The following is a 14113-nucleotide window of genomic DNA, read 5'->3' on the forward strand; positions in this document are numbered from 1 at the left end:
TGAAGAAGCTTTGGACAAATTCATTCATCATTTCTAGATTAGATCCCACTATAACTAAAATAAATGGATTGGTGAGATGGCTAGATTCAGATACTTGAGACCTGGGGGATAAAACACGCAAGGTGTTTTCTCCAAACTCATCACCATTCTCCATAATTCATGGAGCAGATGCTCCCACCACTTTTTAAACTAGTGGGTTTTTTTTTAAATTTTATTTTAAAAATAATCTCTCTACCCAATGTGGGGCTTGAACTCACAACCCTGACATCAAGAGTCACAGGCTCTACTAACTGAGCCAGCCAGGTACCCCTAAACTAGGTTTTTAAAAATGCCAAGGATGGGCTTGAGAAGAACAGAGTCAGAAAAGGCTATAAATGCAGACTAAATGTAGGAGGTGAGGGAGTGGGAATAGTCTGTTGCAAGGTTGGTGAGGTGATTATCAACTGAGTGTAGGTGTATGAGTTCCAAACTGCTTCTCATTGGTGGAGCTACATCTTTCACCCTGACATCCTTGCCTAACTACCCTCAGGGTCCTGGAAATGTGATCTCTGGCAATGGAAGAGACAAAGCTAACAGCAGTCTTGGGACATCAACCAGTAGAGCTCAGACTTTAGTGTAGGTTGGCTCCAAACCTTAGCACTAATTACAATACCACAGAAAAGCAATGTGGTCTGACCCCTTTTCATACTTAATTGAGACTGTGTGCTCTAATAAATGATAGCAAAAACTCTGGAGTTTGACACACCTGGGTTCAAGCCTCAACTACCACATTTACTGGCTGGTGAACTCTGTAAGGCTTGGCTCCTTCCTCTGTATAAGGAGGATGTCAATAGTTCCTACTTGATAGGGTCATTACAAAAACCAGTAAGATAATACAAGGAAAGCACTTAGCATGATGCCTGGCACCAAATAAGCACCAAGTAAATGTAGATCATTAATACTAACTCTAATATGAACAATAACAATCTGATACATGTAAGCTAACTGGGTATGCACAAGAAGGTAAGCTGAAGCTTAGACAAAAGGTTCCATGTGTATCTGACAACCTAAGATGTTAAGTGCACAAACAGGCATGAAGTTGGGTGACAGATATTAATTAGGTGTTCTGGGGGACTTGGAGTTTTTAACTCTATTTTTGATTATTTGCAATAGTCTAGATACATGGCAGTTCATTATACTGTTCTACTTTTATATATATTTAAAACATTCTTCATATAAAAAGTTTTATAATAGCAAGCATCCAAAAAGGGAATAATTTTAATTAATAACCAGACAGAACCTGTTGTCCCAAATTATGGCTCATAATAGTAAGTGGCAACAAATGGAAGCTATATATATTTTTGAAAGCAATTAATTTTGAAGAAAAAATACATTACAATTCCAGAAATCAGCACGCCTCCCTTCTGATATGCCATGGTGACTGGACTAATCAGATGACATCCCTCTTTTGGCAAAGAAAAACAAGGTAAAACAGGTGACACATATTTAAAAGTGCAGTACAAAGCAATTAATTTCATTTTCTTTCCTAGTACTAGTCCTTTCTTTGTAATCCATACCAAAAGTCAGCTTTCTATCAGAATATGTGCTATAATGCCTCCCAAGCAATGAATCATAAAAGATGCTCAGCATTGATTACTAATGTAAATCACAGGAATTTTTTTAAAGTTCTGTATCATCAGGTCTGCGTAACTAACACTGTGGAATTATACAGCAAATGCACTTTCTTATTTTAGGGAAGCGTTGTCAGAGATTTTAAGATGCCAGGAAAAAACAAATAAAATGAAACCTAAGTTAGTATCAAGCTGCATACTTAAGGTTTGTACATTTTATGGTATGTAAATTCATATCTCAGTAAATAAACAAAAAAGGATAAAAAGAAAGTAAAAAGAAAAACGTTCTATAGGAACAAATGTTATTAATAACATATTGCCCTCGGGGGGGGGGAATAACAAAAGTGTTTTACCTTTTATGTAGATAAACCATGACAACTATAAGATCAAAAGCTCACACAGCATCCATCAAATTACTTTTTTACTGTTACATGCTTGGCATTTTGCCAGATGCTAAGAAGCATACTGTCCTTTCCTCCAAAGACTATTCACCTCCCCACAGTTCCTTCTTTTCCAATCCAGGTGACCCTGGATCCGAGGTTCTTATGACTCCTGGCCTGGCCTAGGTACCTGATACTTAGAGCCACCTTCTAGGATTATCCTTTTCTGAATTATGGCTAAACTAATCTTCCCATGCACAATTCCAGTTAGGGTACGTCACCAGTCAGGAGTTTTTGATGTCTGCCCACTGTCAGCTCAATTAAGTAGAAACAACTTAGCTGGACATTCAAGGTCAGACATGGTATACATGTCCGTTTGTTCCCCACTAGCCCTGTGTAACACTCAATGCTTTCAGACAAACTGGATCACTTCTTGTATCACAACCTTCCCCAGTTTTCCTTGTCTATGCAGATACCATTGCCAGAAACTCCACCTACCCTCATCTCTGCTTGTGACAACCCAAACTTCAATGGCCATTTCAAATGTCACCTTCAAAATGACTTAACATGGCCTGTTTCCCTCATTTGAATTCACATAGCAATTGGTGAAATTTCTCTTTAATGAAATGATCTTAGTCTACCTGGATGTAATTGTCTACTTGTTTAATTGTCTTCAATAAAATAGAAATCTCTCAAGGGTCGATATTATAAAATCATATATTTGCCACTTATATCACCTCTGAGGCACTTTGTGTGGTATCTTACACATTGCAGAGGCTAGGCAAATATTTATATGAAAGCATTTATAATATACCATGAAAATTATTAGGAATAGTATGCAAGAAGGAAATAGTGAACAATACAAGACTACGCATGATTAAGTCCTAAATTTTGTATAACATATTACAAATGTGACAACAGTTTGGAAATGAAGAACATTGATTTAGAGTTCATTTTAAAAGGGAGGAGCCAAGATTGTGGAACAGCATGGAAGTTTTTTGTGTGTCTTGCATCCATGAAATACAGCCAGACCGACACTAAGCCATCCTGCACACCTAGAAAACTGATTTGAGGATTAACACAACAATCTGCACAACCTGAACCACACAATTCAGTAGGAATTCACCCCAAAAGAAAAAAGCACAAAGAAATGACAGCCAGGGATTTAACCAACACAGATACAAGCAAGATGTCTAAACCAGAATTTAGAATCATGATAATAAGAATACTAGTTGGAGTCGAAAGTAGATGAGAATCCTTTTCTGAGGAGACAAAAGTAAAAACTAGTCAGGATGAAATAAAAAATGCTATAACTGAGCTGCAATCACGGATGAATGCCATGGAAGGAAGGATGGATGAGGCAGAACAGAGAATCAGCGATATAGAGGACAAACTTATGGAGAATAATGAAGCAGAAAAAAAGGGACATTAAAGCAAAAGATCATGATTTAAGAATTAGAGAAATCAGTGACTCATTAAAAAGTAACAACATCAGAATCATAGGGGTCCCAGAAGAGGAAGAGAGAGAAATAGGGGTAGAAGGGTTATGTGAGCAAATCATAGCAGAAAATTTTCCTAACATGGGGAAAGACAGAGACATCAAAATCCAGGAAGCACAGAGGACCCCCATTAGATTCAACAAAAACCGACCATCAATAAGGCATATCATAGTCAAATTCACAAAATACTCAGGCAAGGAGAGAATCATGAAAGCAGCAAGGGAAAAAAAGTCCCTAACATATAAGGGAAGACAGAGCAGGTTTGCAGTAGACCTATCCACAGAAACTTGGCAAGTCAGAAAGGAGTGGCAGGATATATTCATTTTGCTGAACAGAAAAATATGCAACCAAGAATTCTTTATCCAGCAAGGCTGTCATTCAAAATAGAAGGAGAGATAAAAAGTTTCCCAGACAAACAAAAATTAAAGGAGTTTGTGACCACCAAACCAACCCTGCAAGAAATTTTAAGGGAGACTCTCTGAGGGGAGAAAAGATGAAAATATAAATACATATATACATACATACATACATACATACATACCATAAGCAACAAAGATTAGAAAGGACCAGAGTACACCACCAGAAACTCCAACTCTACAAGCGTCATAATGGCAATAAATTCATGTCTTTCAGTACTCACTCTAAATGTCAATGGACTCAATGCTCCAATCAAAAGACAAAGGGTAAGAGAATGGATAAGAAAACAAGATCCATCTACATGCTGTTTACAAGAGACCCACTTTAGACCTAAAGACACCTTCAGATCGAAAATAAGGGGATGGAGAAACCATCTATCACGCTAATGGTCACCAAAAGAAAGCCAGAGTAGCCATACTTATATCAGACAATCTAGACTTTAAAATAAATACTGTATCAAGAGATGCAGAAGGGCATTATATCATAATCAAGGGGTCTATCCACCAAGAAGACATAACACTTGTAAACATTTATGCACCAAATGTAGCAGCCCCCAAATATATAAATCAATTAATCACAAAGAAACTCATCGATAGTAATACCATAAGAGTAGGAGACTTCGGGGCACCTGGGGGGCTCAGTCGGTTAAGCGGCCGACTTCGGCTCAGGTCATGATCTCGCGGTCTGGGAGTTCGAGCCCCGCGTTGGGCTCTGTGCTGACAGCTCAGAGCCTGGAGCCTATTTCAGATTCTGTGTCTCCCTCTCTCTGACCCTCCCCCATTCATGCTCTGATTCTCTCTGTCTCAAAAATAAATAAATGTTAAAAAAAAAATTTAAAAAAAAAAAAGAGTAGGAGACTTCAACACCCACTCACAGCAATGGACAGATCGTCTAATCAAAAAATCAACAAGGAAACAATGGCTTTGAAGGACACACTGGACCAGATGGATTTAACAGATATATTCAGAACATTTCATCCTAAATATTCAGAACATTTCATCCTAAAACAGCAGAATACGCATTCTTCTCCAGTGCACGTGGAACGTTCTCCAGAATAGACCATATACTGGGACACAAATCAGCCCTAAGCAAGTACAAAAAGATCAAGATCATACTGTGCATATTTTCAGACCACAATGCTATGAAATTCAAAATCAACCACAAGAAAAAATTGGAAAGGTAACACATACTTGGAGACTGAAGCACATTGTACAAAAGAATGAACGGGCTAACCAAGAAGTTAAAAAGGAAATTAAAAAGTATATGGAAGCCAATTAAAATGATAACATCACAACCCAAAACCTCCAGGATGCAGTAAAGGCGGTCATAAGAGGAAAGTATATAGCAATCCAGGCCTTCCTAGAGAAGGAAGAAATATCTCAGATACACAACCTAATCTTATACCTTAAGAAGCTGGAAAAAGAACAGCAAATAAAACCCAAAGCCAGCAGAAGTCAGGAAATAATAAAGATTAGAGCAGAAATTGATGCTATCGAAACCAAAAAAACAGTAGAACAGATCAATGAAACCAGAAGCTGGTTCTTTGAAAGAATTAACAAAATTGATAAACCACTAGTCAGTTTGATCAAAAAGAAAAAGGAAAGGACCCAGATAAATAAAATGAAGAATGAAAGAGGAGAGATCACAACCAACACAGCAGAAATAAAAACAATAATAAGAGAATAGTATGAGCAATTATACGCCAATAAAATGGGCAACCTGGAAGAAATGGACAAATTCCTAGAAACACATAAACTACCACAACTGAAACAGAAAGAAGGAGAAAATTTGAACAGACCGATAACCAGTAAGGAAATCAAATTAGTAATAAAAAATCTCCCAAAAAACAAGAGTTCAGGGCCAGATGGCTTTCCAGGGGAATTCTACCAAACATCTAAGGAAGAGTTAACATCTATTCCTTTGAAGCTGTTCCAAAAAATAGAAACGGAAGGAAAACTTCCAAACTCTTTCTATGAAGCCAACATTACCTTGATTCCAAAACCAGACACAGACCCCACTAAAAAGGAGAACTATAGACCTATTTCCCTGATGAACATGCATGCAAAAATCCTCAACAAGATATTAGCCAACCGTATCCAACAATACATTAAAAGAATTATTCACCATGACCAAGTGGGATTTATACCTGGGATGCAGGGCTGGTTCAATATCCGCAAAACAATTAACGTTATTCATCACATCAATAAAAGAAAGGACAAGAACCATATGATCCTCTCAATAGATGCAGAAAAAGCATTTGACAAAATACAGCATCCTTTCTTGATAAAAACCCTCAAGAAAGTAGGGATAGAAGGAGCATACCTCAAGATCATAAAAGTCATATATGAATGACCCAATGCCAATATCATCCTCAATGGAGAAAAACTGAGAGCTTTCCCCCTAAGGTCAGGAACAAGACAGGGATGTCCACTCTCGCCGCTGTTATTCAACATAGTATTGGCAGTCTTAGCCTCTGCAATCAGACAACACAAAGAAATAAGAGGCATCCAAGAGGAGGATGCCAGGAGGAGGTCAAACTTTCACTCTTCACAGATGACATGATACTCTATATGGAAAACCCAAAATATTCCACCCAAAAACTGCTAGAATTGATTCATGAATTCAGCAAAGTTGCAGGATATAAAATCAATGCACAGAAATCAGTTGCATTCCTATACACCAACAATGAAGCAACAGAAAGAGAAATAAAGGAATTGATCCCATTTACAGTGGCACAAAAAAACCATAAAATACCTGGGAATAAATCTAACCAAAGAGGTGAAAAATGCATACACTGAAAACTATAGAAACCTTATGAAAGAAACTGAAGAAGACACACAAAAAAAAATAGAAAAAGATTCCATGCTCCTGGATAGGAAGAACAAATATTGTTAAAATGTCGATACTACCTAAAGCAATCTACATATTCAATGCAATCCCTATCAAAATAACACCAGCATTCTTCACAGAGCTAGAACAAATAATCCCAAAATTTGCATGGAACCAGAAAATACCCCAAATAGCCAAAGCAATCTTGATAAAGAAAACGAAAGCAGGAGGCATCACAATCCCGGACTTCAAGTTATACTACAAAGCTGTAATCATCAGGATAGTATGGTACTGGCACAAAAACAGACACTCAGATCAATGGAACAGAATAGAGAACCCAGAAATAGACCCACAAATGTACGGCCAACTAATCTTTGACAAAGCAGGAAAGAATATCCAGTGGAATAAAGACAGTTTCTTCAGCAAGTGGTACTGGGAAAACTGGACAGCGACATGCAGAAGAATGAACCTGGACCACTTTCTTATATCATACACAAAAATAAATTCAAAAATACCTAAATGTCAGACAGGAAGCCATCAAAATCCTCGAGGAGAAAACAGGCAAAAACCTCTTTGATATTAGCCGCAGCAACTTCTTACTCAACACGTCTCCAGAGGCAAGGTAAGCAAAAGCAAAAATGAACTACTGGGACCTCATCAAAATAAAAAGCTTCTCCACAGTGAAGGAAACAATCAGCAAAACTAAAAGGCAACCAACAGAATGGGAGAAAGAATTTGCAAACGACATATCAGATAAAGAGTTAGTATCCAAAATCTATAAAGAACTTATCAGACTCAACACCCAAAAAACAAATAATCCAGTGAAGAAATGGGCAAAAGACATGAATAGACACTTCTCCAAAGAAGACATCCAGATGGCCAACTGACACATGAAAAAATGCTCAACATCACTCATCATCAGGGAAATACAAATCAAAACCCCAATGAGATACCACCTTAGACCTGTCAGAATGGCTAACATTAACAACTCAGGCAACAACAGATGTTGGCAAGAATATGGAGAAAGAGGATCACTTTTGCATTGTTGGTGGTAATACAAGCTGGTGTAGCCACTCTGGAAAATAGTATGGAGGTTCCTCAAAAAACTAAAAATAGAACCACCCTATGATCCAGCAATTGCACTACTAGGCATTTATCCAAGGGATACAAGTGTATTGTTTCAAAGGGACACATGCACCCCCATGTTTATAGCAGCACTATCAACAATAGCCAAAGTATGGAAAGAGCCCAAATGTCCATTGATGGATGAATGGATAAAGAAAATGTGGTATATATATACAATGGAGTACTACTTGGCAATCAAAAAGAGTGAAATCTTGCCATTTGCAACTACGTGGATGGAACTGGAGGTTATTATGCTAAGTGAAATTAGAGAAAGACAAATATCATATGACTTCACTCATATGAGGACTTTAAGAGACAAAACAGATGAACATAAGGGAAGGGAAACAAAAATAATATAAAAACAGGGAGGGGGACAAAACATAAAAGACTCATAAATATGGAGAACAAACAGGGTTACTGGAGGGGTTGTGGGAGGGGGTATGGGCTAAATGGGTAAGAGGCACTAAGGAATCTACTGAAATCATTGTTGCACTATATGCTAACTAATTTAGATATAAATTTAAAAAATAAAAAATTAAATTAAAAAAAAGAATTTGTTTTAAAAAAACATATAGGTGCTAATCTGTAGCAATCTCTGGGATTTAACTCTGGAGCCAAAGGATGAGTAAAACACAGTTCTTGACTTCAAAGAATTGATGTCTAGTGGGAAACACAGACATGCACATGGGACACTGTGAAAGCACAGGATGAGGCTCTACCAAGGGAGCAAGTCTCAATGAATCCCATACAGGATCACTGAATTTCACCCTAAGGTTGGAGTGAAGACAGGGAAGGATCCACTGAGGATGACCTCATCAGGTAGACCAGGAAGAGAAGGGCATCTTAGACAAAGATAACTACAAATGCCAGCAGGCAGAATTTGGAGGCAGCACAGGAATGATGAGAACTGCTCCAAGGCTTATGTGCAAGAAGCTGGAACTGGGAAGGCAGGCCACAAAAGGGGTTCACTTTGTAGAGAGCTATGGGATGGCATTGTGGAGGCAAGGTTAAAGAGAATTTAGCCTGGAGGGTACAGGTGACAGTGAAAGGAAGCCAGGGTTGGGGCAGGAAAGTCAAACCTAATGGCTTCAATGAAGTCTAAGCCAGGGAATGGGAGTAAGAGTAGATGAGGGGCACTGTCCTAGGGGAAACTTGCTGTAGGTGGTGGTATTGAGCTGGGAACTCAAGGATTCAGAGAGTAAATCGGCAAGAGGGTGAGCTAGGAGGCATGTCTGTGAAAAGACAGGAAGAAATTACTGGCTAGATCAGAAAACTCAATCTGGGGAGTAGAAGGAAACAATATAAATAGAGCAGGTAGGATCAGATTAGAGAGAGTGTAGAATCAAGGCAAAGCAGTCACTGAATTGCATGTTGAAATGGTCTTCAAGGGGGCGCCTGGGTGGCTCAGTCAGTTAAGCGTCCGACTTCGGCTCAGGTCATGATCTCACGGTCCGTGAGTTCAAGCCCTGCGTCGGGCTCTGTGCTGACAGCTCAGAGCCTGGAGCCTGTTTCAGATTCTGTGTCTCCCTCTCTCTCTGCCCCTCCCCTGTTCATGCTCTGTCTCTGTCTAAAAAATAAATAAACGTTAAAAAAAAATTTGAAATGGTCTTCAAGAAGGACAGTTTGGCAAGGATGAGATGCCTGCTTTGGGTTAGTGTAGATTAAGGCCAATGAAGTCAGTCCTAAGGTTGCTGCAGAAATCAAGAAGTGAAATAACAAGAGGAATGGAGAGTGGAATAAGTGGAATGGAGAGTGCATTGCACAAAGTGGGGAGCTCGCAATGACCAGTCTCCCTTCTCAAAAGGTCTATACCTAGCTCCTAGACCCAAAAGGTCTATACCTAGCTAATGAGTGGACATTAGCTTCTGTGACTAAGTGCAACCCTGGCCACAGCTGATGGGACCAGGAATGGACAGCAGATCTAAGGAAAATAAATCCAATTCTCTTAGAAATTCTAATCAAGGAACACAAGATAATTTTCAAGATGGCAGTTAACCTTAAAAGAGGTCATTGTGGAAAAAGGCCTTGAAAGGGGTGGAGGGCAGGAAAGGGCATAATTTGTTGATTAAACAAAATAGGCATATGTATGGGAAAGGATATAGCATAGTAGCTAATAACTTGAACTCTGGCATTCCCTATCAAAATAATGTCAGCATTCTTCACAGGGCTGGAACAAACAATCCTAAATTTGTATGGAACCAGAAAAAATCCCAAATAGCCAAAGCAATCCTGAAAAACAAAACCAAAGCTGGAGGTATCACAATTCCGGACTTCAAGCTGTATTACAAAGCTATAATCATCAAGATAGTATGGTACTGGCACAAAAACAGACACATAGATCAATGGAACAGAATAGAGAACTCAGAAATGGACCCACAAATGTATGGCCAATTTATCTTTGACAAAGCAGGAAAGAATATCCAGTGGAAAAAAAGACAGTCTCTTCAGCAAATGGTGCTGGGAAAACTGGACAGCAGCACACAGAAAAATGAACCTGAACCACTTTCTTATACCATATACAAAAAAAACCTCAAAACAGATAAAAGACCTAAATGTAAGACAGGAAGCCATCAAAATCCTCAAGGAGAAAACAGGCAAAAACCTCTTTGATCTTGGCCGCAGCAACTTCTTACTTGACATATCTCCAGAGGCTAGGGAAACAAAAGCAAAAATGGACTATTGGGACCTCATCAAGATAAAAAGTGAAGGAAAAAATCAGCGAAACTAAAAGGCAACTGACAGAATGGGAAAAGATATTTGCAAATGACATATCAGATAAAGAGTTAGTATACAAAATCTATAAAGAACTTATCAAACTCAACACCCCAAAAACCAAATAATCCAGGAAAGAAATGGCCAAAAGACATGAATAGACACTTCTCCAAAGAAGACACCCAGATAGCTAACAGACACATGAAAAGATGCTCAATATCACTCATCAACAGGGAAACAGAAATCAAACCCACAACGAGATACCACCTCACACCTCTCAGAATGGCTAAAATTAACAGATGTTGGTGAGGATGTGGAGAAAGAACGCTTTTGTACTCCTGGTGGGAATGCACTCCAGTGCAGCCACTCTGGAAAACAGTATGGAGGTTCTTCAAAAAATTAAAAATAGAACTACCCTATGGCTCAGCAATTGCACTACTAGGTATCTATCCAAGGGATACAGTTGTGCTGATTCAAAGGGACACATGCACCCCAATGTTTACAGGAGCACTATCGAGAATAGCCAAAATATGGAAAGAGCCCAAATGTCCATTGAAGGATGAATGGATTAAGAAGATGTGGTATATATATAGATATACAATGGAATATTGCTTGGCAATAAAAAAGAATGAAATCTTACAATTTGTAACAACAAGGATGGAACTAGAGTGTATTATACTAAGTGGCATAAGTCAGTCAGAGAAAGACAAATATCATATGATTTCACTCGTGTGGAATTTAAGATATAAAACAGATGAACATAAGGGAAGGGAAGCAAAAATAATATAAAAACAGAGAGGGATACAAACCATAAGAGACTCTTAAAATCAGAGAACAAACTGAGGGTTGCTGGTGGGGTGTTGGGTGGGGATATGGGTTAAATGGGCAAGGGGCATTAAGGAGGGCACTTGTTGGGATGCGCACTGGGTGTTATATGTAAGTGATGAATCACTAAAGTCTATTCCTGAAGTCATTATTACACTAAATGATAACTAACTTGGATTTAAATTTTAAAAATAATAAAATAAAATAACTTGGACTCTGAAGTTCTTTTAAGTAGGCTTCATGTCCAGTGCAGAGCCCAATGTGGGGCTTGATTTCATGACCCTGAGATGAAGACGTGAGCTGAGATCAAGTGTTGGACGCTTGGGGTGCCTAGGTGTCTCAGTCGGTTAAGTGTCTGAATCTTGGTTTTGGCTCAGGTCATGATCTCATGGTTCCTGAATTTGAGCCCCATGTTGGGCTCTGTGCTAACAGTGTGGAGCCTACTTGGGATTCTCTCTCTCTCCCTCTCCCTCTGCCCCTACCCTGCTCATGCACTCTCTCTTTCTCTCAAAATAAATAAGCTTAAAAAAAAAAAAAGAGTTAGACACTTCACCAACTGAGCCACCCAGGTGCCCCAATGGACTCCGAAGTCTTATTGCTTGTGTTCAGGTATTAGTTCCACAGTTTACCAGTTATGTGAATTTGGGAATTTTCCTTAACCTCTCAATGCTTACATTTTTTTCATCTTTCTCATGGAGATGAAAATGTATCTCTTTATAAAGTTGTTTTGAGGATTACATGAAATATACACATAGGGTGCAGCAGAATGCCCAGAGCATAGAACACTAGCTAGAAGGAACATGCACAAGACTTGGTAATTAACTATGGGATAAAGGAAAAGAAAGAATCAAAGAGGTCTCCAAGCAAGAGAAAAATAAGGAACAAACATCCATTTTCAAGTGTAAAACCATCACCAGTGGCTACATTTCTGGGAATAATGAAACAAAGTAGTTTCTTACCCCTTGATGTCGTATCTTCTATCTTATTAAGTATAGTCACCTTCAAGGTTTCTGCATTAACCATTAAAAGATGACCCTCTTCACAGCCAATGTATAGGTCATTTGTTGGAGTCCAGCAATGCATAGTTGGGTGAAGCAAAGGATATAGATCGTCTTTAGGCTTTAGGAAAAGATTAGAAACCTTGTGTTAACAACATTTATGGCTGTGGTACCAGGTGGCTCATTCAGTTAAGCGGCGGACTTGAGCTGAGGTCATGATCTAGCAGTCTGTGAGTCAGAGACCCTCATCTGGCTCTGTGCTGACAGCTCAGAGCCTGGAGCCTGCTATGGATTCTGTGTCTCCCTCTCTCTCTGCCCCTCCCCCACTTGCACTCTGTCTCTCTTTCTCTCTCTCAAAAATAAATAAATATTAAAAAAAAGAGAGAGAGAGAGACAACATTCATGGCTTAAGAGCCAGAGAAATACCCAACAGAATAACTTCCAGAAAGAAACAAATGAATATGGACTTATATCCTTTCAATTCATTGGTCCTGTTTGCCAAGAGCTAAGTGAACTTACCATTCCTTGCTCCACTTATCATTCTGTATTTTAATCCACTAAGAATATATAAGATGGTCTTGCCAGCATATTTGGAGTTCTAGTGTCACAGGGTTTCATGAAAATTTTAAGTAATAACTCCTACACTGCTTCTTGGTAGACTTTTTTGCTATCTCGAATCTAAGAAAGACGTTGTCTAGCTAAAATCACCCTTTCTGAGGAAAACTTTTGTCATCATTTCACCCTCCTGATTCTGCAGGGGGCACAGATATGATTTTCCTCGAGTGGTTATGGAGAAGTTGACCCAGATCCTCTGGCATAGTTTTTAGGGGAAATGAAAAGAGGACACGTGCCTGATTTTGGTGGCCTAATTTGGTTCATGAAACATCCTATGTGATTTTGATACCATGAAAAACTCAAAGAGAAAGACACAACATCTACGGAATGTGCCTAAAAGAAAAGCTGGCTTTGGGAAGTAAGAACAATATGGACCAAGGATGTAAGGCAAACTTTTCCTGTAAAGGACCAGGTAGTGAATATTTTAGGCTTTGTGGACCACATAGGTCTCTGTCACATATCCCTTTTATTTTTTTTTAAACACCCCAATAAAAAATGCAAAAACCATTCTTAGCTTGGGGCCATATAAAAACTGGCCACAGTTTGTTGATCTCTGCCTTAGAGGGTAATACCTCAGTAATATGGCCCCTGCAGCTTTAAATACTCATGTTCCACAGGGGACACGCTCTTCTGCCAGCACAGAGCAGGTCTCCTCATAAGGCCTCCCTGCTTTCCTTCCTGGAGGTCAAGGCAGCTGTGGCAGCTATTTTGGGCATATGCCCCACAGCACTGATTAAAACTATGAATTCAGAATACATAACACAGGACTACTTCCTTTCTAGTTAAACAAATCAAATATACTAGTTTACTTACTTAGTTATTACTGTCTGAGCTTTTGGTTATACTATAGCACTGTTTAGAATTGCATTAGCTAGAAAGTAATGTTTTTGTTATCTTTAGGATCCTTACACCCATTGGAACAGAAAAAAATTTTAATAAGCTATTGGCCAAATTAACGGAATTTTTGAATACCTTGAGACCTCCATGTTTATTTCATTCTTTCATTCACTTTTTAATTCATCTAAAAAATATTTATTAAACACTTACTACATTCCAGGTACTGTTCTAGGCACAGGGATGTAGCAGTGAACAAAACAGACACA

The 14113-nt window shown here is 38.8% G+C and overlaps 1 protein-coding gene across 3 annotated transcripts in view; it reads right to left on the bottom strand.

Annotated features, from left to right (window-relative positions):
- The window catches only part of CFAP43 (cilia and flagella associated protein 43), a 119876-nt gene that overhangs the window by 86469 nt on the left and 19294 nt on the right, over positions 1-14113 (bottom strand). For all 3 annotated transcript variants that reach the window (XM_019459359.2, XM_019459360.2, XM_019459358.2), the window contains exons 6-7: positions 12357-12516; positions 1377-1444 (exon numbers count right to left, since the gene is read on the bottom strand). In XM_019459359.2, coding sequence (XP_019314904.2) covers positions 1377-1444; positions 12357-12516 — 228 coding nt within the window. The remainder of the gene's footprint in view (positions 1-1376; positions 1445-12356; positions 12517-14113) is intronic.

Source organism: Panthera pardus, unplaced genomic scaffold (genome assembly GCF_024362965.1).
Source record: "Panthera pardus isolate Hobbes unplaced genomic scaffold, ASM2436296v1 HiC_scaffold_22, whole genome shotgun sequence".
Classification (NCBI taxonomy): Eukaryota; Metazoa; Chordata; class Mammalia; order Carnivora; family Felidae; genus Panthera; species Panthera pardus.